Source organism: Oenanthe melanoleuca, chromosome 2 (assembly GCF_029582105.1).
Source record: "Oenanthe melanoleuca isolate GR-GAL-2019-014 chromosome 2, OMel1.0, whole genome shotgun sequence".
Taxonomy (NCBI): domain Eukaryota; kingdom Metazoa; phylum Chordata; class Aves; order Passeriformes; family Muscicapidae; genus Oenanthe; species Oenanthe melanoleuca.
In genome coordinates, this window is record NC_079335.1 from 87,950,974 (window position 1) to 87,977,655 (window position 26,682).

The window sequence follows — 26,682 nt, forward strand, 5'->3', positions numbered from 1 at the left end:
TTCAATTGCCATAACAAGTGCAGGGATCTGAAAGGGATCATTGAAGAAAGTATCAAAGAAAATACACTGCACCAGTTTCTGAATCATCCATAGAATGAAAAGACAACTGCCTGCAGACTCACAAATGTCAGCAATTAGTGCTGTGCTACTGCCAGGCAGTGTGCAAGGAACAGCTAAGCAGATGCAGTGAATTTATTAGACATATTTCTGCTTTCACTTACAATGAAAACAAACACGGCTGTGCAAGCCAGCCTGCTGATGTCCCTGACCATCAACACTGCAAGTGCTTTAAGAAATGGCTATTCATGCAGTCTGCAAGTATAGTGATACCTCTCCGATACACAGAAGTAATATTTATAGTTTATTTTGTAAAAAACACCAAGGGCTTCTCCTGTTCTGCTTCATTACCACAGCAGCTGGAGGAGGGTGCTGCTGGCCTTGTGTACGTGCAGTCTCAGCTGCAGTGACACTGCCACCATGGTGGGTCACCTACCTTTGTATTTATATAGGTACACCCAAATGATGCCATCTTCATGCTGATTTGCTAGAATTATTGAGTCCAGTAGGAAGAAGAGGTGTTGCACGCTTTTTCCTGTGAATTTGTATCTAACAGGAAAAAATATCAACTTGCTCTGAAGTAAGTGCTGCCTGGAGAAAATGGCAGTGGGATGAACCAACTTCTCCTATTTTCTCCAAATATTAAGTAATGTGTCTTAACAACAGCACATAAGGAAGAAAACTTGTTTTCCTGTATTTCTGAGAAACCTGTATTTTTAGCAGAACCAAACAAACAGCACACCCGACCCACTCTAGTGTTCAGGGCACCTGTTCAATGGTTAAGGCTCCAGACCCTCCAATCCCAGGCATTACTTTGTTAATAACTTCAAGCCCCAAAATCTCAGTCCCATTGCAAAGTGACAAGTTCTGTCTGAATTGTCTGGTTTAGTGGGTTTAGTGGTTCAGGGATTACAGTGGCAGTGCTGCACTGATGATAGGATTTGACAGGAAAATTAATCCACAAACACCAGAGGTTTATGTCCAAAAAGGAGACAGAGGAGTCCTGTTATTTTATTCGAGTAAAGGGAGAGGTCATGGGGCATTTCCCCTGGGGTCTCTCATATTTTTAGAGGATGCAGTCTCCTTTTTATCCTAAATTCCAGGCTGCATTTCCCTCTCTCTTTTCCCACTGGCTGAGGTATTTGAGAAGTTAGACTCCCCGAAAAGCCTAATACCTAAGACCACCTTCTAATGTATAACCCCTCCCTTTGTCTCTTCCTTGTGTCAATTTGTGGAATTCCTTATGGAATTTATGGTTCTTCCCATTGCTCCTTTCATCTCTCAGTATCTAGCTTTATCTACCAGCAGATCCACAGCTCGCTCGTGAGGACAAGTCCCTCATTCCTTTCAGACTAGCTGGTCCCAAAGGTCACTTCCAGCCCTGATCCCATGATCACACGGCTTTATGGCCCTATGACCGGGCAGTGTCCGTCTGTCTGCACCGCACCGCCCCGCCAGACCCCGGCCCGCCCGCGCCGCTCTTCCCGCCGTGGCCGCTCCGTGAGCCGTAGAATCAATCGCCGTCGCTGGCGGCGTCACCTGCCGCGCTAGGCCGCGTCCCGGAGGCGGAAGCGGGACGGCGCCTGTGGCGGAAGTGAGCCGCCGGGGCGGCGTGCGCGCGGCGATGGCATCCCACTAGTGGCGACGGCAGCAGCGGCAGCAGCGGTTTCCCTCCCTCCCTCCTTCCCCTCCCCTTTTCCGCCGTCGGGACCGGGCGGCGCGGCCATGGCCGGGGCGCAGGCGGCCGCGGGCGGCGGGGGGCGCGCGCTGCTGCTGCTGCTGCTGCGGCCGCGGCCGCTCGGCTCGGACGGCGCCTCACGTGACGGCCGCGCGCCCGCGTCCCCCGCGCGCCGCTGCCTCGGCGACTGGCGGTGCCCGCCCGCAGCGCAACCGGGCCCCGGCGGCGGCGCCGAATGGGGCAGGGGCGGCGGTAGCGGCGGGGGGAACCGGCGGCAGCGCGGGGAGCGGGGTGAGCCCGTGGGGATGGCGGCACAGAGCGTCCGGGGTGAGCCCGTGGGGATGGCAGCACGGAGGGTTCGGGGTGAGCCCGTGGGGATGGCAGCACGGAGGGTTCGGGGTGAGCCCGTGGGGATGGCGGCACAGAGCGTTCGGGGTGAGCCCGGGGGGATGGCGGCCCTGAGGGTTCGGGGTGAGCCCGTGGGGATGGCGGCCCTGAGGGCACAGAGAGTCCGGACACCAGGCATGGGGAAGGTTCGGCAGCGGAGGGCAGCTGGGGGTGTTCAGCCTGCAGAAAAAGGAGGTCGGGGGGATTTTATCACTCTCTACAACTACTCGAAACGAGGGTGTTGGCAAGTGCAGCTCGGCCTCTTCGCCGAGACAGCCAGCGACAGGATAAGAGGACATAGCCTCAGGCTGTGTCGGGAGAAGTTTAGGATGGACATAGGAAAGATTTCGTCGCAGAAAAGGTGACTGGACTGTGGCCGGGCCCAGGGGGTGGTGGAGTCACCATCCCTCGGGGTGTTTTAAGGACGCGGCTCAGTGCCAGAGTCTGGTTCACAACGTGGTGTTCGGTCAAAGGTTGGACTCGATGATCCCAAAGGTCTTTTCCAGCCTAAGTGATTCACAGATTCTGCCTCTTAGCCCTTCACCTCATGCCCCACCTCACGTTCATTCTGTCAGGATAGTTTATACACTACACTACACATCCCAGTGGAAAAAATGCACTGTTTTATATTGGCTTTCAGCGTTGAAAGTATTTTCTGCCAAAAATAGTAAATGGCAAATTGTGAGTGATTACTTTTTTCCTAAATGGCAAGCGGTGCCATTTAACAAAGAAGGGACAGTGTGTGGATTTAGCCCTCCAGCTTTGAAGTGCTCACAGGTCCCACCTGCTGAGGTGATTCTGGTAAAAGAGCAGATACAGGATGCTGTCAATTGGAGGGATTTTTCCCAAAACGTTGTATTCCTGGAGAACATCTCATAAGGGCAGCAGTAGCGTAGTGTCCTGTTTTCCAGATCTTGCACATAGAACTTATTGATCAGATATCTTTTCACTTCCAAGCAAGCTGTGATAATCTCAACACAAACTATTTTGTAATAAGTGAAAACTCCTGGAAAGCAAACGTTGATAAAATTTTTTAAGAAGTAACTTTGGTTTTGTTTATCTTTTTTTTTTCCTTCTTTTTCCAGATGTAAGCATCTCTGTGTCACCTTTACAAAGCAAAGAAAGTCTTTCCTTACTGGGAAATAGGAGGCTTTATTTTGACACTCATGCGCTGGTATGCCTCTTGGAAGAAAATGGTAATTTGTTTGAAACAAGTAGCTATTTTTAATGGCTTTTGTGAGTGGATTTTTAGTTTACAAAGTTTGTCACTTTTCTTTGACATGCAGTGTTACACCTTGATTTTTATGGATTTTTTGGGGGCTTATCTATACACTAGGTAGGGACATACAGGGTTGTCTTTGGCTTCAAAAAGGAAACAGTGAGGCTATATAACTGAGTTTGGAATAATTTTTACCCTATTGGTAGTTAAAAGTGCTAAGAAAAAAAGAAATTTTAAGAGTAAAAAAACCCCAGCATTTTCAAGGCAGTGGCCTAAAATGTATTAATTGGATTCCTTCATATTTAGTATATTACACCTTGAATATGCACCAGTGTGTTACAGTTGGATGGAATATGGACTACTCTGTACAGTGCAGCTTTTAGGATAGAGTATAGAATACTCTAAAAATAGTATTATGCTAAAATACAGATAAGGGAATATATTATTTTGGATTCAATGCTGAATGAGAGAGGTACCTTAAGGTGAACCCTCAGTACAGCTGAAGTGACTTGTAACAGGTATCCATTCCTAAAACAGAGAGGTCCTAGTCCTATTCCCCTACCAGGTGGTTTCTTCTTTTTCCTCATTCCAGGAACTTCTCAGGAAGCCCTCCAGCTCTTTTTCTTGTTTGTATTCTGAGACACTGATTTAATGAGCTGCTGGATTGATTAAGTGAGCACAGGTCAGAGTGTCTGGAGTGTCATAAGGGGAGAGGGAGGAGCTTTTTTAGTGGTAGTAAACTTTTATATCAGCTCAGCTACTGAAAGTGACTTGCTCTCAGCTGTGCTTGCTGATGCTGAACTGCTGGTCAGTTTGAAATAATCCTGCCTTTGCAAGTGTTTCTTTTCATAATGATTAACTCTCCTTAGTGACATTTTTACTTCTACATTTTAAGGGTGGAAACGATGACAGTATTTTTAGGGACAATGTTTTCCTACAGTTTCCAATATATTGAGTTCAAACAGTCTAAAATCAGGACAGTTGGCTTTGTTTTTAGTTGCTGAGTTTTGTACGTATTCAGTGGCGCTGAAGTTCCGTAGTATAATGAGGTATCTGCTTTTCAGAGTCAGAATTCTTGCTCATGGAAGTAACTACATGTAAGGGGTGACATTCCACAATAACTCTGGAAATCTCCCTGTTATCCTGCTGATAGTATAATAGTGTTGTACTGTGGAAGCAGTCATTATGTTGACACATGCAGTGTTATTCCAGAGACAGTTCTGGGGTGGGGGAACATGGAGGTACTGACTGTGCTCTTTTGTTAGTGGTGGATCAAGAGGTCTGTGTTTTATTATCTTTCATAACTGACATTTATTGTCATTTGGTGCCGAGTATCAGCAAGTGCATTTCTGTAAACTGTCCATATTTGGATGTCTGTCTGAATGTCACCTTTTGTTTTGCTTAGGGTTCACTACTCAGCAGTCGGAGGTCATTGTATCTGCATTAGTGAAAATCATGAACACCAACCTGGATATGATTTACAAGGACATGGTCACCAAAGTACAGCAGGTTAGATCAGTGGCAATGATGGGGTTAAAGTAAATTAAAGCCTTGTATGCCTGCTAATGAAATATGTGTTGCTATTTATTACTCTTCAACAGTGCATTTTAAAAGTTTGAAGGTGAAAAGCAAGCATTCCTCTATATTTGTTGACTGGTTCATTTTGTCTTGAGTTTATCAGATAGTTACCAAAGTGTTGTGATGGACTTGAGATTTTAGTCTCGTGGGTTGGTGTGCCAACCGCAAGTAGTTTTTTAGTTTCAGCCTTACAGTAACGTGACACAGAGTTACTGAGAAGGCTTAGACAGGCATAAGAGGTATTCAGTGCATGGATTTGAATTTCTGCATGTATTCTTTTGTAGACTTGTAACAAGGAAGTACATAGTAACCAGGCTGCTATCTCGAAAGTGAGAAAACAGCCGCTGCTGTCTCTTGTAGTGTAACAGTCTTGGCAGAAACGTGTCTCTTTAAAAAGTGGGACACTTTTGTGGCACTTTCCATCTAGGAAGGTTTCAAACCAATCTTCCTAGCTTTTAGATTGTAGGCAAACCTACAGTCCTCCTCTTGTGCTGAATTTGTTCCACAGGCACTCAGGGAATGCCACGTTAAAGGGTCCTTTTTTCACATGGCTAGTTGTATTTTACAACCAGCAGTCTCAGCCTCCTTCTGTGCCTAGCATTTTTAAATGAAAGTTGTTTTGTTTTGAAGTTAATACTGCTATTCATGGTAGATGTTTTCTGAGACTGTTAGATTTGGCCCACAAGTGACTTTCTGCCATTAAGATGCAACGTGTATGGCAGCTCAAGAAGTGTGCGTGCCATCAACTGGGCCACATGACAAATTTGTAGTTCCTTATAGTCTTTGATTGCACAAGGGCTTCTGCAGAAAGAGAATAAAGAATTGAAAGAAAGATTTGGAATGTTGTGGATGACCTATTATCAAAATATTACTTTGACTAGATAAAACCTTAGGGAAAAACAGATTTACATGTGTGTATATGTATAGGCATGAAGAGGAGAAAGAATATGAAAGATTCTGGTCTGTTTGCTGAGTGCACTGAGGAGAAGAGAGAACAAGAGCAATCTGGAGACACTGAGGAGTAAGAAAAGAGATGTCCATGCAGTACTCCTTCTGTAGGCTTTTTGTAATATGTCTAGAACACTGACCCATTTTTTTCAGTCTTGTGGTCAGATGGCCTGGAGAGATGTCTTTAGATGCTACTTAGAAATAAAATGCTTCAAGGTAGAATCACATTTTGTGACAAAACTGAAGTTAGAGTGCTGTGTCAGATTTGTAGGAGTCTTAGTCCAAAAGTAAGGGACTACTTCTTAGAGGAAGATCTTTAGTAGAGAAGGTAGTTCCTATTTGCATGTGTGAGTAGTGTAAGATCTAGAACAATGTCTACAGACCTTTCCATCCTTGAAGAGAATTCTGGTTTGTCTTCTGTCAGTTCAGTGTAATGGACTGAGAAAAGCAATTCAAAGCATCAGTGTGTGATTTTGAGCAGTGAGGCAGAGTCTTCCTTGCAGGGAGTGGCAAAAAAGGAGATAATTACAGACGAGTAAGGCTGCACTGAGAAATTTTGGTCTGATGGTCAGCTTTCCTCATTTGGCTCAGAGACAGCTTTCCCTCATGCCTTTGCTAGCTTAAGAATTTGATGACTTGGAAGCAAATTTTTCCTAGGCTAATAATTGAATTATTCTGATCTGTGTTAGCACTGCCAATTTTGTCAGATGTTACCAACGTTTGAGCCTAACTTGCTTATTTTGTCACTGTCCCTCTATCTTGCTTTCTGAAACTTGGATAATCAACCTGGAATTACTGAATTAAAAATATCAGTGTACCAAAATAGTCTTTCATATTTGTAGGCACAGATTAGGAAAAGCATTATAGTTGTGATATGTTCTGAGGTTCTTCTTTCTTTTAAAGGAAGTTGCACTTCAGCAAGTAATGTCCCATATTGGTGGTGTGAAAAAGGACATGATTATTTTGGAAAAAAGTGAATTTTCAGCACTTCGTTCAGAAAATGAGGTAAAAATTACTGTCTTGGGAAGTGCTACTCTAGAGCTTGTTGTTTTGTTTTGTTTTGTTTTTTTAATAATGATATAGAAAAGCATCTTGTACCCAAGGAGATGACTGGGGCTGGGGTGGTTTGGCACCTTCATTATTGAACTTGTTGATGGAGCAGAGCAGAGAGCAAGTCTGCAGATGATCCAAAGCTGGGAGCAGCTGCTGATACACCAGGCAGTTGTGCTGCCGTTCATGGGGACATCAACAAGCTGGGAAAATGGGATGACAGGAATCACATGAAGCTGAAGAAATGGAAATGCCCAGCCATGCCCCTGGGGAGTATCCTGAGGCACCAGGACAGGCTGAGGGTGACCAAATGGAAAGCAGCTTGGCAGGGAAGACCTGATGGACACCAGGTGGACCATGAACCAGTGATGAGCCCTCATGGCAAAAGCAGCCAGCGGGCTCCTGGCTGTGTTAGGATGGGACATTGCTGATTTCTACCTTGTGCTGTTGTTTGGAAGGGCACAGTACTGAGTAAACTTTCATGTATATTCATCTGTACATGTGCTGAGGACATAGAATAGTGCTTGGCTTGCCTGCCTTTTCATATTATGGATTATAGTCACTGTTACTGATCATGCAAATTCAGTAAATTTCTAGATAGTGTGGGTTTATATACAGTAGTAAAGTCTAAAATTTTTCTTGTATTCTCACAGAAAATAAAACTTGAGCTCCAACAGATAAAGAAGCAAGTCATGGTAAGATACCATACCAGTATAATTTAAAATTAACGCTTGTCTAATTAGCTGGAAAAAATAAGAAGTGTTACTTTCAGAATTTTATTTTCTGAGCTGTGTTTGTTATGATACATGTGATCCTGAAATTGACAGTACACTGCAGCAATGGCACTTTCATGCATACCTCATTTATGGGGACAGGAAACTGACTAGTACAAGAGGTGAATCAAAATATAACTGAAGATATTTTTATGTCCTTAATTCAGATTCAGAAAGTAGCTGCCATGTCATGGTTCAGGCTGAGTGAAGTTCTGCATTTAGAACTGCCTGTACATTAAAGATGCAGCATACATTTAAAATCACAGTACTTACTAATTGTGGGGGCTTGATGGTTTTTTTGTTTCTTTTTCTCTGAAGACTTACCTCTTACCTGTCCAGAATTTAAAGCAGTCTTTAAATGGCTTTTTAAGGCCACCAAGTTTAGGATCATTATGTTTGGTCCCATTTGTTTGGGAGCAAATTACCATTGCAAGAATACAGGCTCTGTATAGAAAGCTTACTCTGTTTTAAAATACATTTGGCATCTAATTTTTTAATTGTAAATTATTTTATGGTTTTAGTTGCATGTAAATGAGTTAGTGTAATCCACTGATAGAGCATCAAGGATCTGAGTCATCTTTTCTTAAAAGCTAGATGTCTCTATATTTTACTTTTAACTATAAGTTCAATTCTCACAAGGGCACATTGTTATATGCTTGCTCATACAAAAAGACCCAATGTAAAACTTCAAGGAAAAATTCTATTTTTTTATTTATTAAACTGTAATGTATTCTGTTGAAATGACAACTAGTAGAAAATCAATTAAAGTTCAAAATTCAAACACAGAAATTGAGTCTAATTATTGTTAAAGCTAACCTAATGAGTTGGCATTGGCCTACTTGAGAAATGCTTACTTGGTTCTAGCAGTAGAATCTCCCAGAACATCAGTAGTCTTTTGCTTCTCCCACATAGTCATGTAATCAGCAGTTTGCCACGTGACAAACTGTCAGCTGGCTGGAATTCCTGCCAGGAGGTTGCACTAAAATGGCAGCTGTCACTAGGAAAAGCAGGACTCACAGCTATTGATAAAGTCAAATGCAAGCATACAACTTAATGGTAGTTTTAAAAAGTTAGGTGTTTAAAAATGCTGTAAACATTTCCTGACTTTTCTGAAAACTCTAGATGTAGTCTTTAGAAACATATTTTCTTTTACATTGTAAGGTGAGAAACTTGCTTTGAATGTTATTTTGAGCATCAGCAATGCTTCATGGAAGAAATCCAACTTACAGGTGTAGCCAGACTGGGTTTCTAGATATTAGGGAGAGTTACAGGGTATATGGAACATTCTCTGCATTTAGAGAAGGTTATGGTCTCAGTTATGTGCTACTCTTAGGGTTAAAAGTAATTTTTAGTTTTTGATTTTGAGATCACATTCATAATATAGAATATCATACTTCCCAGGTGAAGAATAAATACTTAATACTTCTGAAAATTATATACACTAATTGGAGAGAAGCTCATGTTCATGAGATATATAAATAAAGATACATGTTTAATTCTTTCTGCTTATGATAAAACAGAAAATTTTTCCCATTAGGATGAAATTACCAAAGTTCGTGCAGATAACAAGTTAAACCTAAACCTGGAAAAGAGCAGAGTAAAAGAACTGGTAAGTTTTGGTTACTTTTAGAAACATCTCAACACTGAGTAATCTCCAAATTTGGGTAAGAGCATCTTACCCAAAAAGCATTTTCATACTAACCTAAAGTATCACTCAGCTTCAAGGTGGTGTTAACCCAAGTTACTCATCCTTATGCTGGTATATCCAAGGTGCCATGTTTGGGTCTGTATGTTTTACCTGTTTTGGTCTTGTTTTGCTATCAGGATTAACACATTACACTTAAATATATTAGATATTTAATCTAATATGCTGACCAGCTGCCTAGAGAATTTTCTATTTTATATCTCTTTCTCAGTTTACACACTTAGTATTGTTTACACATTTTATTGAATCATCATTGAAGATGTTTCATTTCTGTGTATCTAGTTAGTCAGAAAATACCTATTGTGGAACTAGTTGGATTTTTTTTTTAAACTGTAAGTTATCCTAATTCGTTTTGTTTTTGTGGTTTGAAACACCTGGTAGGGCAGAATTGATGTAATCTTAAATTAGGGTAATGTAGATGTAAAATTAGAAGATTAATGAGTTTTTGCATTATGCATAGTACTCTAGAGTTCTGTTCTCATAGATTTTTTTTCAGTAGCTTTTAGGATCTCAATGAAATGGCATCTTCTAAATTGAAGGATCTTTTAATGACTTTTTTCTAAATTCTTTTTTCTCAGTCTTTTTCCCAAGTGTGTTATAAAGGTATAATACTTACCTTCAATACCAGCAATAAGAACTGTTCAAGTAGATATCATTTATCTTGTGTGTGCCCCTAGAAGTTTTCAGAGTGATTAGTTTAGGTTACAGCTGTGTTGGTGACTCCGTATAACGACTAACAATCTGTTAGCCATGGTAGATTCTTGAATAAAGTACAATTTGAGCAGGTAGACTTCTTGTTTAAAGGTTAGTACTTCAAGCTAATGTTTTTAAAAACATCATATGAAATGTAGTCACTGTGTATATGATAAGCTTTGCAATAATTTGGGCGTACAAAACTTACATGAAACCGTGGCAGCAGTTATAGATTAGGCAGCAATGTTTTCTAGTGTATTGATGTAGGATCATGGAATCTGGACTTTGGTCTTTTGTGTAGAACACAACTTTATTTTGCCTCCCAGGAAAGGCAAACTGTGCATGTCAACTTTCTCTTAAAAAAGTTGACCAACTTTGTAGTCCGTAACTACAACTGTAATTTCATATTTTCTATGGAAGCTGCCCTTTTTTTTTCCCCTCCCCCCACCCCACCATTTAATTGCCAGCTCTGCAATGCATGCACAGAAGAGGAAAAGGGCAGCTGAATGGGGAGCAGGTTGTAGCACATATGCTGAGCTGGGGGAAAGATGTAATCCAGTATTTTCTATAGTAGGCACAGCATCATTGTTATATTTACTTCAACTATAATGTGACTAAGGACTGAATATCCAGCTTTCTGAGGAAAAAAAAACTAACGATAATTGAAGGTTAGTGTGCATTCTTACTTAGTTATTTTTCAGAAGAAAAATGTCCAAAGTTTTAATTGTTTTAACTTGAAGCAATAAGTAAAATGTTCTTGTCCTTCAGTCTTACATAGAATAAGTGCTGAAAGAGAATTTCTTCGTTTGCCTACGCTGATATTGGCAATCTTTAATTCAAATTCTAAATGCTTTATATTTTTTATTGTTTATTATTTTATATTATTTATTTATATTATTCATATTATTTATTTCTCAGAGAATCCTACATTGCTTAGTGCACATCTCTTTATTTTGTGATTTATGCCTTCAGTGTACAGATGTGATTTTAAAACCTGATGTACAGTACAAAAACTTGTATATATTCATGCGTTCATGGATCATAGTGCCTCTAAGCTTGCTGTTAAAAACCTCAAGATGTATCTGACAAAATTGAATTTTTCCTGCACTGTGAAAAACATGGACTTTAGGGGAAATCTCCCTGTTTAATTTCAGAGCAGGAGGTTTAGCCTTGTCCTTCCTTCTTGGTTGTTTATGCTGTTACAGACGTGATGATGGCTTGCAGTAAAAGACCAATTTCACTGTCTTAAACCTAAGAGTAAAATCCTTAAGTCTGGCCTAGAGAGTTCTAAACACAAAACCAAACACCCAGAAAGAAGCTTGTAGAATATAAATCATTCAGAAGATGTGTATTTGGCTAACTGCGTCTATTTAGAGTAAAACAGATTAACTATTTCAGTCCATAAAGTTATTTTAATTCTCATAGTTCTTTTGATAGTGATCAATTCCTCAATGTGAGGTCCAATTCTTGCATTTCTACTGAAACACAATTTTGATTAGATTATTTTATAAATATTCTGCCATTTTGACACTATCAAAAATGGAGATTTATATAAAATGTCTGATTTTTTTTTTTAATCTCTGTCTTCGTTTTGCAGAATCTGGTGACTCCATCAATTATAGACATGCTGTTATTTGTCTTTATGTAATTTTCTACATTTGTAGGAGCCTGCTGTCTTTTAACTTCAACTTGAGATCAGTCAGAAGTCCAAACAAAGCTCTAGATCTTTAAGGAATATTTCTCAGTTCTGAGGCATTTATATAGATTAATCTGATTTTAATGTTAAAATTAAATAAGTTTCCAAAGTGAAGGAAAAATAAGGTGACTTTCACGTGGGAATGTCAATAGATAAGGTTATTGCTGTTTAACTCAGGATTCTGAGATGGGTGCCTGATGACCTTAGTACTCTTCACTGGAAACTGTTGCTTTATCAGTTTTCTGTGAATAATTTAACTGCTCTAAGAGTGGGGCAGGAACCATTATAGGTGTCAAGGTAAATCAAGCCTCTTCATGAGTAAAAAAGGTAACCTGCTTTAAAAAGTATGCTTCCTTATTTTGGATTTAACTTTTTCTTGAACCCAAACAGCCGTGACCTAAAAATAAGCCACAACTTCTGATGATCCACAATCTAAAGGCTTCATGTGTGATACAAATGTTCTGTTTTTAACAAATATACCATGAAATTACAGAGGTCAGAACAATTCAAATTGTGGGTGCATACAGTGCTGGCTAAACATTTCGTCGATGGCTGAGTTTGATGTGATTTAAATGTTCTCCCCTTCCTGAAGGCAGCAGATGGTTCAGCTTGGTTGTGCTTGTATGCTCAGAGGATTAGTCAACTGTTCCAGAGTTACTGTTTAGAGGCATAGGTCTTTGCTTTTCAGAAATGCAAATCTGCCTGCCTCTCTTCCAGCTGCTTAGGAATATATGCAGTTTTTGTGGAAGGTGAGTGTCTGAAGAACTTGTTGCACTTCACATTTCTGAAGTGTGCTTTTCAAAAGGACAGCAGGTACCCTACAATGCTGTCTTCCAAGTGCTGTCAGACAATACTGTTGTCCAGATTATGTGTTCTATGTAAAACAAAGAAACATGCTTTTAAGTGGGGAAAAAAAGGGAAATTAAGTTTAAGGACAGTATCATGTTTAATTTTTTTTTTTTCCCTTTCTAGTATTCACTTAATGAAAGAAAACTACTTGAAATGAGGACAGAAATAGTGGAATTGGTAAGAACTTAGTAGCTGATTATTACACAGCAAATCTTTTTGTACTTGTGTTATAGACCTTGTATCCTTTTTGGACTTGGTGATGCCCTTATGCACTTTAACTTAAGTGTCTATGGAATAAAACGGCTTTCATATATGTTATTAGACCCTCTGCATGTATATATGAGCTGTTCAGTCTTTGTTTTGAAACCTCATGAATGTAGTATTTTCTGTGGATGAAATTCCACTCACAATATGAAATTAATTCTTTCCCCCATGTTTAGAGAGAAACTTATTGCTAGACTGATTTGCCTTCGTTTCAGAGGAGGTTTTTATCAAGAACTACTGCTTATCTTTGTTTTTTTCCTGTAGTTTAGGGAATTATCCCTAGGAAGTCATCTAGAAGTAAATCATTAACTGATTCACAATGTTTCAGTAGTGCTGATTTGAAAATATCAGCAACTCAGCACCTGCTGTTCTTAGTTTACAAGTTGGATTTTTCAGTCTCTTCTGAGTAATAATTCTATCCAATATTTTTAGCAGAAGTCCTGTCTTCTGTCATAATCAAATTCTGAATTTGTAGCTGATTTTGTGGTAAAACTCATTGCAAGACAAATACATGTTTTTCTACAACAGAAGACCAATCCTCAGTATTTCTAATGATCTATAAATCTCCCTGCTCCAGTGTGACTTTGTCACAAGAGGCTCTTAGGCTTCTCAGTAGCTCTTACAATTGAGCAGTGACTTTAGTCAGTGGGCTGAATGACAGATTTTAGTTAATGTTTATGCTGTTAGATTGAGATAAGAAGGCATCCAGTTCTGCCAGTTTCTAGGTTACTTGTTAAGAACATGTAATCACATAAATTTCCTGAGTTCACCAAATTATTCAATTTCCTGGATATAATCAGCTAAGAAGGAACTTGTTCTCTTTGAATAAGGCCTGTATTAGCTCAGTTGGTTAGAGCATGATGCTAATAACACCAAGCTTGTACAGGCCATCCTGTCCATCCGTGTACAGGACACTGCTGAGTTGGACTTAAGATCCTTGTGGATCCCTTCCAACTCAGAATATTCTGTAACTTCTGTAAGAATGCGAATTAACATGCATTTAAGGAGGAAGCAAAAATACAACTTGAAGGGATGTCTAAATTTCTAAATAAACTAGGAAGAGTTCAAATTGCATAATTTTGTTGCTTTGCTTTTTAGCACGCACAACAAGACCGAGCTCTGACCCAAACAGACAGAAAAATAGACACAGAAGTTGCAGATCTGAAAACAATGCTTGAAACACACAAACTTGACAATATTAAATACTTAGCAGGTAAGGAATCTGGTGGTTGTCTCTCATGGTGAAACAGCCAAACATTGTTAAATGTTTGGCAAACTCTAAATTGGCTACATTTGTAAAGGCCCTGTTAAAAAAAACCAAAAAACTTGAAATAATCATAGGCAAGGTTAGCAGCCTTATTTCTGTACTTAACCCAGAAGAAATTTCCTATGATTCACAACTTTATTTTGCATGGGCTTTTTTCAGGCTTTTGTCCTTTATACTGTTAATAACAATATGTGTGAGAAATCTAAAAGACTGCCTGTTAACAAGGACAAAAAAGTTCTTCAGTGCCTAACTTAATTTATGTAAGCAGCCTGCTGCATCCATTACCAGGATTTCTTCATCCAGCTGATGGAGATCTAAGTGCAAAAAGGAATATTTCAGTTTTTCTGACTGTTCTAGGCCACATATTCCTTAAAATTCCATATTTACACAAGTGCTTAGAGAAGATACTGTATATGTGTGCCTACGTTACCGCCCTGGGTAACTTTAACATTTTGACATTTTACTACTGACTATGCAGTACTACTGAATGAGGCTTGCAGTAGAAAATTATTCTGATTTAGTTTTTCTGTTTATTTTTTCACAGTGGATTTTGTCAAAAGTACAATCACTTCAGCCTAATAGTACTGTATTTCAGACATATCGTTTAGAGAGAACCAATAAAATGGAAAATAAAAGATGTTTTACTAAAATGAGAGGAAATTCTTTTCCCTTCCATTCCTACTCAAAAACAAATTGAACTCTGCATGGAAAAAAAAATAATTTTAAATAATTTGCATTGTGTTTGAAGTGCTTCCGCTGCATAAAAAAGGCAGAAGTATTTTATGTGTATGTCTTGAAGTAAAAATTTAAGTAGAAATTTTAAAAATGTAAAGCTGATAAGCCTTGTTAAAAATGGCTTTCATTCATTTGATTGCTGTATACTTGACTGTGTTTTATTAATCCCATTATTTATTTCCTCCTTTTATATCTGTAACTTGCTGTATTGATCTTTTTGGAATGGTAAGCAAGTAAGGGTTTCTTTCAGCCTTTTGATAGTTTTCCAGCTTTTATTTTTTTCTCTCCTTCTTATTTATCATTTTTATACTCTTCCTACCTTGAAATGGTTTGTTGTAAATGAAAAGCTTAATCTGTCACATGGGAGTGGGGCAGTCGTCGAACTTTTAGTATTGTAGTAAGATGTGTACAGAGCTTTCTGAAGAGATGTTTCAAGAGCTATTGATTTAATGTTATTTAATGTCAATATTAATGCAATTTTCTTCCCCATCTTTATTTTCTTTCAGGTTCAGTATTTACATGCCTTACTGTAGCACTGGGATTTTATCGTTTATGGATATAACAAAACACAAATTTAAAGGAACTTGTTTGCCTGAAAAAAAAGAAGTTTTTAATCTTTACCTGGATTTTAACCAAATCTTGACTGTTTTATTTATTATTTTATAAAGCAGACTGTGTTGAGAATGTAACCAAAGATGTGCCTAAAAACAAACTGTGCGCATACCTTGCATACGTTGAACCTTACCTCTGATGGAATCACTTCTGCCGTCTCCCTCCGTTCTGAGCTGCAGGGCACCTGCTGCTGCCAAGCATTTCTGCCAGTGGAGTGGGCCTGCATGCTGTGGAGAAAACCAATGGAGTTATGTTCCATTGCCTGCTTAGACACCTTGGTCAGACTCAGTTGCATGTATTGGACTGAAGTATTTATTATTAGTGTAAAACTGAAGCTACGTGTTCTGTGGCTTGGGAGGCACTCTTGTATAAGTGGAGTTTCTGCTGACTGAATCATGCTTACTTCTCTCCCTCTAACACTTGTTTGTACAGTCACTATGATCAAATATTTGTTTGGCTATTTTTGTAACACAGCTATCAGCTTGTTTTCCAGATGGCTGCCCAATCAGTTGTGTTCATGAACGAGTCCTGTGTAAAGATAGCGGTGTTTGCTGCTAGTTTTGTTTGTAAGGTATTTGTAGAGATTCTTGTGACTAACTTGCCTTTGGTGCACGCAAGTATCTGATACTCATTCCATATGCTAATTGCTTACCTTACCATTGTAACTGGAAGTTGGAAATGCAGTGACGTGCACTGGTTGTGTTCATTTCTAGTTAGGTGATACAAAGTGTCTCAGGTGCTGCCTTCTTGATGAAAGGGAACTGATGCTTCTGAATAGGAAAGAGATTTTAAATTGTAGTTATGAAGCAGGCTCTTAGTCAAGAGAACTGCAGTACCAACAGTCTTCTGGGGGCTTTATTGTTTCATTTCTTAAAAAAATCATGTTGATTCTTCAAATGTGGAACACTGATAGTGATTATAATAATTGAAGTAGCAGTGGACACCTGTAAAGATGTTAAACCTACATGAATCAGGAAGTGCCACTGAAAGCAGTGAAGAAAGATGTCCAGTGTATCCAGGTATCTGTCATTCTTCCACTGACTATATTAAAATTAGTGTTTTAGTAGCAGAGCTGCTGTCTGTGTTCCTTCACTTAAGGGAAATTTCCCTTTCTTGCTTGCTCTTAGGAGGGGAGCTCAGTTCATGCACTGGTGATAAATGCTGTTAGAGCACAATAATGGCTTTGCTTAATGAAAGTAAAGCTTTTTTGGCTACTTTGTGCCTGTACTGTAATAACCATTTCACATTTTTGTGGTTGGAAGTGCCAACTTTGATCATGTGCAAGTTCAGAGGAAGAGATGGATGCCTGTAACAATACTATACTGGCCTGAAATAAAGAATTTTGAATATTTCATAGAATATGATGTGTTTTCATTATAAAAGCAACTTTTTGATTTGAAAATGGTCTCTTTGGTTGAAGGTAAGTCACTGCTCATAGCAATTCTTTTAAAGTAAGAATTTGCAAAAGCAACAGCCCCTCCAAGACACTGAAGAGGGATAGCATAAGGAAAATTATTATTGTAGACTAACTTTACAGGCCCTCTAAATGAATTAATTTATACTCAAGAAATTAACTTTTTTTTTTTTTTTTTTTTTTTTTTACACCAAGTTACAGGATTTGACACCTTCTCAAATTAGACAAGCAACAATTCAGTTTTTAGAATGACTTTGCTGTTGGTCTTATCTTCACAAGGCAGATGGTTCTATATATGTCCATGGAATCGGTACATGTTGACTTGCAGGCTTGTGCATCTGACAAATAGTTGCTAAAATAAGTATTTAAGACTAATTTTAAACATAGGGTAAAAACAGATACTGTGCAAATAAATTTCTATTTAGGGCAGGTGGAAGGAGGAAGTGAAAGATTATAGAGCACCAGCATTTTGGAATTACTGAAGTGTCAGCAAACCAGCACTTCTTGGTGGGTGTTTAATCAAGGAGTAAAGGTCAATGTGTCATTCAGGAAAAAAACACTATAAATAGAACATAATTATAATCTCCTAGTCCATAAATTCTTAAAGTATTGTATAAAAGCTTGTTACTCCCAGTCTGTGTGCATAGACACAAAATCTCTCCTTTACTCTGTCTTTTTAACATTGTCTCATTATACATACTACATGTATTTATTGGCTTTCTAAAAATTTAGAAAATCCCTCTATATATTTCCAAACACAAATCTGTCAAAGAGATTTAAACTCAATGAATGAGCATTTTGGTACAGGCAAGAATCTGTTTCAGAATCACAGAATGGTTTGGGTTGGGAGGGACCTTAAAGATCATTTTGTTCCAGCTTTGCTGTTATGGACAGGGACACCTTTCATAGACCAGGTTTCTCAGAGCCCCAACTTGGCCTTGGGCACTGCCAGGGATTGGGCTTCCACAGCTTCTCTGGGCAACCTGTCCCAGTGCACTACCACCCTCACAGTAAAGAACATTTTACTAATACCTCATCTAAACACACTCTGAGTTTAAAGCCGTCACCCCTTGTCCTGTCACTATGTGCCTTTGTGCAAAATCCCTCTCCAGCTTTCGTGTAGCTGCTCTCCAGGTACTGGAAGGTGCTCCAAGGTCTCTCCAGAGCCTTTTCTTCCTTTTCTTCTTTTCTTAACAGCCCCATCTCTCAGCCTGTCTTCATAGGAGAGGTGCTCCAGCCCTCTGAGCATCTTCCTGGCCTCTGGACCTATGCAGACCTATGTCCTTCTTATTTTGGGACCCCAGAGGCAGATGCAGCACTCTATGTTTGGTCTCACCAGAGCAGAGTGTCAGAAGCACCTCTCTTGCCCTGCTGTTTTTGATACAGCCAGGATACAATTGGATTTTTGGGCTGCAAATGCACAGCTCTTGAATGTTAAGAGTCAAATGATCACTGAAGTCATAAACAAGAGCTCCAATCTGGCAATTCTCCAAATTTGTTTCTGTAAGACTGTGTTATGCTGTATGTTGTCTCTAATTGGAATCAGGAGCAATTCTCAATGTGCAGTGATATTTTTCTGCTTTGATTTTTAATTTTCAGAGCTCTGTCAAAAGAAGCAAGTGAAAAATAAATGAGATTGTTTTACCATAGAACCACTTCAGCTGTGAAAACCTGCAGTAGCTCCCCAGTGATCCAGAAATCACAGAATATTTGTGGTTGGATGGACCCACAAGGATCATCAAGTACGACTTAGGTGAATGGCCTTGCTGGGGATCAAACCCACAACCTTGGCATTATTAGCACCATACTCTGACCTACTGACCTAATCTCATGTATCTGTTCATTTCCTGCCTGGCATAAAAAGAAATAAAAAAGAATTTAAGAAAAAAATTCAGAAATGTTAGACCTCTCACATTCTTTCTTTACGTCAGTTTGCAAGCTGAAAGTTGAGCTCCAGCCCTAATTTGTTTTCAAGAAAAGTCCATTTCTATTGTGAGCATGTAAGAGTAAGGGGCTGTCTGTATGAACACTAGTTGTGAGGTTTTCCTTTGAATTTCCGCATACACATAGCAAAGACACAATGTTGTTTAATCTTTTTCTGGAGAAGGAAATTGAGAATCATTCCATTTTCTGAAAAGCTTAAGTTGCACCAAAATTTCTCTGTGTTTTGCAGAACAAATTGAGATCCCGAGTTCTTACAAAACTGTATTTACTTGTGATATGTTACTGGGAGTATCCTGAGTTTTGTTTTGCTGTCCTTGTTTTCAGTAAAAATCCACAAGGGAGCAGTCTCCTTCTCATTGGTATGTGTTAGACAAATTGTTTGCTTCGAGTATTTTATTGCTTTTAAATCCCATACAGTCTAGCCCCCGTCTCTTTTGGAAGTGTTGCTTGCATCATTCATTTCCCAGAATGTTGTAGATTTGTACTTGAAACCACGAGTAGACAAATGGAAAGATATTTTTAATGTAGATACAAAATCTGCTTCAATTTTACTAACCACAAATGTTTTGGTTTACTAGAATAACACTTCTCCTAGTTGTGAATGTTCACTTAAATGACCTTTCCAAAAATAGTGAAATCCTAGCTCCAAGCAACTATTAACAGTACCTTCAAGAATGTTTTGAGTCATACTGCTTTAGTGGACTTTTCTCTTCTTACTCTTGCTACCATCTGCAGAACTTGCACAAGAAAACTGGTGAAGTTTTTCATGTGGTTTGGGCTTTCTGGGTTTAATCAGCAAAGTTAGGTAAATTCCTGTAACTAGTTCTCTTGAACTACTGCAAGATGTGAGCAAGATTTAGTTTTGCATCTCCACATTGAGTTTTCAGGAATCAGGTAAATTATTATGATTTCTAAAAATTATCAAAACTCTGCAAGACAATTTACTATATAACAAAACTTCTATTTAAGTTTATTTTCAACAAATAAGGATAATAAAATAAGTATATGCAATATGTATATATATACTTATTCAAGGAATAAGTATAATGTCTTTTCAATGAATAAGTATAATAAAATTAATTTTTAATGCTTTAATACATTTTAAAATTGTTTATTAATTTCAAATACTAATGTTTTCTTTTTAATTGTTTTTCCTTTATATAGATCTTGAACTTAAAGAAGTATTTGTTGTTGAAATTTTTGTTGTTGGGTGTTAGGGGTTTTTTTAATTCTAAAATAAAGATTTCCATATAAGCTATACATCTCCTTTAGTCTCTAAACAGAAAGTTCATTTACAATCAAGTGTGTGCATGGAGTTTTGGGGGTTGTTTAAGCAGAAACAAATACATAGTGCCTTGAAGTTGCATGGCCTACTGTGTCTTTGTTAGAAAAGCTTCCTTTGACTTAGAAAGTATTTGTTACTCTATTGCTAAACCTTTTAAAGCAGTAGTGTTGATTATTTTACACTTAAGTTCTATGTCAGAGCAATCACCCCTGATCCTCAAAATGCAGTGTTGAAACTACATAGAAATCATGGAGCGAGATAGCCAGTGTTTGCATAGTGTTCCTTTGAAATCTGCCCTTTCCAAGGAAGATTTTGGTTTTCTTGGGAGGCTGCCCAGCTGGTATCGAAAACAAAATACTGGAAATGAGTAACAAAACATTGCAGTGAATATCAGCCTTGGGCCAATGTTTATCCCCGTAGTGAGGCATGTCAATGTGGTGTAATATTTCAAACACCCCACGTCTGATATGTACCCTGTCAAACTCTTAGAAGTTCATTAGGTTCCCCATTGTATTCTGAAGTTATATCAGCTTGATTGGAGTCATGAGCAACACTACTGGTGAACAATCTCTTCTTGTTGCTGAGTAAAAAATGTAGTGAGGGGAAAAAAGGGTGGTGTGTTGTTTTGATTGTGGTTTGGTTTATTTCCCTGCGGGGAAGTGGCACATGTTCTGTGAGAACTTTAAACAGAGCTGTGTGGTACATTAATATAACAGTGGCATATTTATAGCAAGCAAACGAATTTGGTCAAATCCAGCTTGTATACAGGGCTCCAGGGTTTGCATCAGAACTGACAGAGACAGTTGTCTCGGCGGGGGTAGGGAAGGGAAGCAGGGCAGGTTTCTCAGCATGAAGGGAAAACTCAGCATTTATGCTGCTTACACTTTAATCTCCAGCATGCTTTGGTCTTTGTCCATTGTTAGAAACCCTGTAGTCCTCCTGTGCAGAACTGTTGGGAATGCATGTTACTTCATGAATAGGCAGCTATTAAATGTGTCGCTTTTAATTGTGATTTTGTCCAGAATAATGGGTCGCTCCAAGTCATTCTCCTCTCTTTACCCAGGATCTATTTTCTTGTGGCAAAGGTGTACTATGCTTTATACACTTACAAAGTTCTCCCAGTGATGCAAGAAATGAATAAATACAAAGGCCACTTCAGAAGCTCCTTTTAAAGGCTGCTTACCAGCAACCAGAGTCAGATAGTGGCAGGAGATTTTTAACATCTTTTATATAGAAGCTTTAAAAGAAGTCAGTTCCATTGCCTCATGATTTACTTGCACAGTTCCCTCGTGTTTCTTGACTCCAGCTAAGCCAAGGACCTTACCATTTCTTGTCTGAGCTACCAAGCTCTTCACCAAGCATTTGAGACCAAATAAAGAGACAGGCATGTGCCTGTTAAAAAAAAAGACCTCTGCAGGTGCTCAGAAGAGACTGAGCACACTTAGTGTGAATCTTGCAAGTGGATTTTACAATTGTGTTCAGTGGGTTTTTTGAGGTAGTAAGTTACCTAGTCTCATGTGTTACATTGCACACCACTCAGGACTGGGCTCTGAGAAGCTTTTTAAGAAGAAGCTCAAACTGTATGGAAATTGAGGTGGGAGGGTGAAAGTGTAAAATATGGCTCACACTTCCAAAAGTCCATAGGAAAATTATTGCAGAGATGTTAGTATTTTCATTCCCTCAAAAAAGGAGCCATGTTTAAAAATAAACTGAGTTGATTTATTTCTTTAATCCTTCTAGCTACCTTCCAGTCTCTGCATTGCAGCATGCTCCTGTATGTGAATTGTTTCATTTTTAATAATCTGGTTTGGGCATGCCCAAACTACAGCTCTCAAAAAAAGCTGTGCTAATATTACTTTCTCTTTTTACTACAGTAAAAATGCTTTCAAGGCTTCAGCACATAAAACAACATATTGTCTGCTGAGCTGCTTAAGCAGTTAATGTGTCTTGTTTGCAACAGGGTCCCAGTTTGCCCTGAGGTATCAGACCACACCTGACAAGTTATAAATTTGGTGATTCATAAGGTGCAGCTAACTGGAGGGTTGGGAATGTCTGATAAACAGTGGTAGTCATCAGCTAAGAAAGCAAAAATATGCTCACTGTGAAAGGTAAATGTTCAATAGAAACCTCATCTCCATTTACTTAAAGGCCAGTTTTTCAAAAGATACTTTCCTTTTCTGCTGTTGCCTAGCAGGAAAAATGGAAAAAAACATAGCTCTGTACTTGGGCACTCTTAGCTCATTTTCCTTTGCAATTCCTATCTCCAAATTTTCAATATGTCATGTAATAAATTCTTTTGGATTTTTTAATATGCTATTTGTAGTTTCAACATTGTTTTCAAGCTTTCTTATCCCTGCCAGGTTGTAGAGAGATTTGAAGAAGGCAGAGGTTGTTTTTCAGTGTGTTCTTAATGAGGGCTTTAATGTATCTCTTAATAAAACAGTGTTCAATGCATTAAAATGTGACCAAAGGCTCCCTAGCAAGCCTTTACTTGTTGACTGAAGCTAAAGCCTTATTTATATGGAGGTTGCATATCAGTCTTCTGATTGATGCTTGTTTAAGTTTCTGCACAAATTGTATTTCAAGTAGCAATTTAAATATTTTTGTACACTGTTAGTACATCACCACATGCAGCAAAACCACAAGACCCTGAAGTACTCAAATATCTCTGAATAAAACAAGCCACTGGATCACATAGAAACAGACACAAATATGGGGGAGGGGGTGGGAATTGCAAGGTGCTAGAAGACTGTGTACTGTATAAATATCCAAGATACCTAGTAGATAAGAGAGTAGCAACAGTGAAAGAAAACATAAGCAAAGCCAGTCTCTTTGGTCCATAAATGAAGGTTGAAGCATGCAGCTCGTCTTTGCTCTTGGACAAAACCCAAAGCAATGGAGACAGGCAGCTGTTCAACAACTGCCTTTGCAGCAAGTGTAGCTGCCTGTTCCTGCAAGTGCTGGTAGCAGTGTGTTAACCCATAAATGTCCTTACTGTGAAGGTGGTGAGGCACTGAGACAAGTTGCCCAGAGAAATTGTGGATGTCCCATCCCTGTAAGTACTCAAGGTTGGATGGAGCTCTGAGCAACCTGGTCTAGTGAAAGATGTCCATGTCCATGCCAGGGGTGTTTGCAACAGATAATCTGTAAGGTCCCTTCCAATCCAACCATTCTCTGATTCTATTAAAATGGAGCATTATTTTGTGTACTTTTCTGCTCTCCTGGGATGAAGCACATTATTACAAATAAGTGATATTTTATATAAAATGCATTAGACTTGGTGTGAAAATCATGACTTAAATATGTGATGGGGGATGGCTGTTTTTTAGATCTTTTACCTATGTTGCTCTAGCATACTGTGTTTGGGTCCTGATTGCTAATGGCCAAAGGATGACAGTTTCTTTTTAATTACCCTTACTGAAGTAACAGCTGGGCTAAGTGATGTGGTGATAGATCTAAGTCAGAATGAGCTGAAGCCATGCTGGTGAGATTTCTGTAGAGAAATTAGATAGCCTATAAAAGGCCAAAACCAAGAAAAGTGAGTTCCTTCTTGAAGCACTGCCTCAAGGGGAGGAATACTTGAAATATATACAGAAAATGAAAGGGAAAAGCTCAAGAAATGGTAACATTAAAGAAGGCCTATGACCAATAGCAGGAGCAAGTTAGTTGCTAAGTTACGAGGCAATTTTGGACAGCAGCTATGTAGGCAAGGATGGTTTAACAGGTCTGTGCCCAAGTTCCCGTGTTCAGAGGTTATATAGAAGCACTATGTCAGCATCAAATCATCACAGAGTGCAGCAATTCTGTTGCTGGGAAAGATACCTGCACTGCCTGGGAAAAGCCTGCCTTGCTTTTCACTCCACATAGAGCTGGGAGAGCTGGCCAGTGCCAGCCTTTATGCCTCGCTCAGTCCCACACTCAGAGGAGTCCCTCAAACTCCAGCTCCTACTGGGATAATTATACAGTAAAATCCAGCTTTGGGAACCTGGAAGGTAGTTCCTTACTGCTTTTCATAACACTTCCTACCAGGTCTGCAAGCACTTTGAACTTCTGCCCTCTCAGAAGAGATCTCAGCCTGCCTGAGGATGAGAAACAATGGCCCTTGGCATAATCTTTTCTGCAGTGGGGATGAAATAGGGCCACTGAATGATATAAAAAGACTCAACTCTTTTGCTGGGATCCCAAGGGCTGAAGGGCTATTGTTGTAGAATGGATTCTATCATTTCCAAAGACAAAGGATGCCAATTCAGTAATGAGTCCCTAGCTAGCCAGCATAATAGATTCACTCTATTTAAGCCTTGTCCCTGGAGACCTGTACGTGGGTTGTGTTTTTTTAATTTGTGGTCTCTGCTACCACAGAGCTCAGATCGATGGAAGTGCTCATCAAATATGTAACTGGCACTTGTGATGGAATTGATAAATAGGGCTAAGTAGAGCTGTGTGTTACAGAGACAGTTCCTTGCACTGATGCTGTGGTCTGATACAGGCTGTTGCCAGAATCTTTATTTCATTCTTTTTGGTATGTGGTAAATGTTAGTCAGCTATACAGACTTATGAAGCCACATTTGATCTGTATGACAATTATGATTCTTTGAGGTCTTTCCCTAGTACATCCAATTTCATTTACTGTGGATTGCCACTGCCACTCATTCAGGGAGCTGCTCAAATAATATAAAGGAAAGAATACTTGGAAATGTAAAAGGAAAATTGCACAAAAGGTATAGCTTTATCAAGAGTAGATTTTGCCAGACTAATGTGGCAGCTTTCTTTGGTAATAACTGTATAACAGACTTTCTAGGAAAAAGAAACACTAGGATCTAATAGATCATGACTACAGGTTCCACATAATCTAACTTGAAGGAGACACAAAGATAATGCTGTTAAGTTACCTCATGATGGCAAGACAAAAAGAGTTCTGTTCACGGCTGTTCAAGAAAAACAATTCAAACTGTAAGTGTTCTGAAGAAGAGCTACCAGGCTGTTCAGAAATATGATTCACTTAACAAATGAAAACTGAAATCAAGCAGACTCTGTGAATGCTCTCACAGGTGCTATGTTAGTAGCAAACACAAGAAAAAGGAAAGAATTATTTAAGGTGATGGGCACAGACTTGCTACAAGTACACTTGGAGTGAAAATTATAAAGGTATTCCTGACCATCAGAGAATTTAGGATTTGGAATAGGAGTCCAGTAGAAGAAGCAAGAAGAGATGTGGTTGAAAAAGTTGAGAGAACTAGCAGTCACATTATACTGTGTCAGGCTTATCTTAGCAAAGATAGGACTCCATAGGGAACTTACCTCTGTTGTAGGCTTATGTTAACACTGGAGGGAAATGCTTTTTATTTTTTGGCTATCTGGAAACTTTTACCAGAGCTGTAACACAACATTATAACCACTGGTTGAAATGGCAGGATTATGTCAGCATTTTTTTACAGTAACGACAGTAGATCACATCATGCCCTAGTGTTTAATGAGTACAAAAAATGTGATTTTTAAAGGCTTAGGGTTTTTTTTTCTTCTAATCTTCTGCCAATGCATATGAAATAATTTACTATAAAAGTCAATACATCACTCATGGGCTATTCCCCTTACTATAACATGAGTTTAAAAGGGAAAACATCTAGATTCTGAAGTGTGCTATTTTGATCATGAAATGGTATTTTAAATTTCTTTAGAGATATTTTAAATATATATGCACATCTAATTACAGCTAAAGATAGTTTGTACTTCAGTTATCCTCCCTTTCTGCTAGGTCCTCAGCAGATGAGCAAGCCCAGAGACAGTCTTTAGCCTGGGTGCTCTCTGCCTCACCACACCTTGATGGATCCTCTCTCCTGCTCCCAGAAGTCCGAGGATGAAAAAGGGTAATGTGTGTGAAATTTGTGAAATACACACACACACATATGCAGGGAGGGCAGGGAAGGACACATCTGTCCTGTTCTACACTCACTGTATCCAGCCTTACTACTTAAACAGAATTACATCTGAACACACATCCCTGGTTTGAAAAAACTAGTTTCCCACTAGGCTAGAAAAAGTTGTTTCTTGGGGTGTCAGAATCCAAGGCAATTTGGTTGTTTTACAGTCTTCTTGATGTCCCTTTATAATTTGCAAGCTCTCTTCCTTATTCAACCCAAAACTGCAGATGCCTCATTTCACCAGAGCCTTAATGCTTTGCCCCACTTCAGTCTGGGCACCTCCCAGGGGTACCTCTGCTGCTCCCCACTGTCCTGGTCCTGCACAGCCTTTTGCTGGAGATCCGGGGTGCAATTCCAACAGCTGGTCTCAGCCCAGCTAGGGCTGATGGGAAGCTGCAGGCATTTTGAGGAGAGCACATGAAATGGAAGCCTTGTGTATTGATGACACAAGTAACCTCTGCTCCTTTTCAGTTCACCAACTCCAGCTGCTGGTCACCATCCAGCTCCCCGATGTTGCAACACTGCATTGCAAAGCCTCTGTGTTCTCATCCTTTGTTCCAAAGCCCCACTCCTGCTGGCAGCACCGTGTTTTGCCTCTGGCAAAATGACA

At 39.3% G+C, this 26,682-nt stretch overlaps 1 protein-coding gene across 3 annotated transcripts; it reads left to right on the plus strand.

The window, feature by feature from the left end:
• Nucleotides 1-1,559: 1,559 nt before the first annotated feature.
• On the plus strand, nucleotides 1,560-16,870 carry MCUR1 (mitochondrial calcium uniporter regulator 1). 3 transcript variants are annotated; one of them, XM_056484139.1, is made up of 9 exons: nucleotides 1,560-2,062; nucleotides 3,208-3,318; nucleotides 4,747-4,850; nucleotides 6,771-6,872; nucleotides 7,571-7,612; nucleotides 9,228-9,299; nucleotides 12,757-12,810; nucleotides 13,996-14,110; nucleotides 15,568-16,870. In XM_056484139.1, exons 1-9 carry the CDS (start codon nucleotides 1,783-1,785, stop codon nucleotides 15,648-15,650), a joined length of 963 nt encoding a protein of 320 aa, XP_056340114.1. In that variant the 5' UTR covers nucleotides 1,560-1,782; the 3' UTR covers nucleotides 15,651-16,870. The 3 variants fall into 3 exon arrangements, with proteins under 3 accessions (XP_056340114.1, XP_056340115.1, XP_056340116.1); XM_056484140.1 differs by having other exon boundaries at nucleotides 1,562-2,062; nucleotides 15,406-16,870; XM_056484141.1 differs by lacking the exon at nucleotides 1,560-2,062 and adding an exon at nucleotides 2,109-2,170 and having other exon boundaries at nucleotides 15,406-16,870.
• The last annotated feature ends 9,812 nt before the right edge of the window (nucleotides 16,871-26,682 follow it).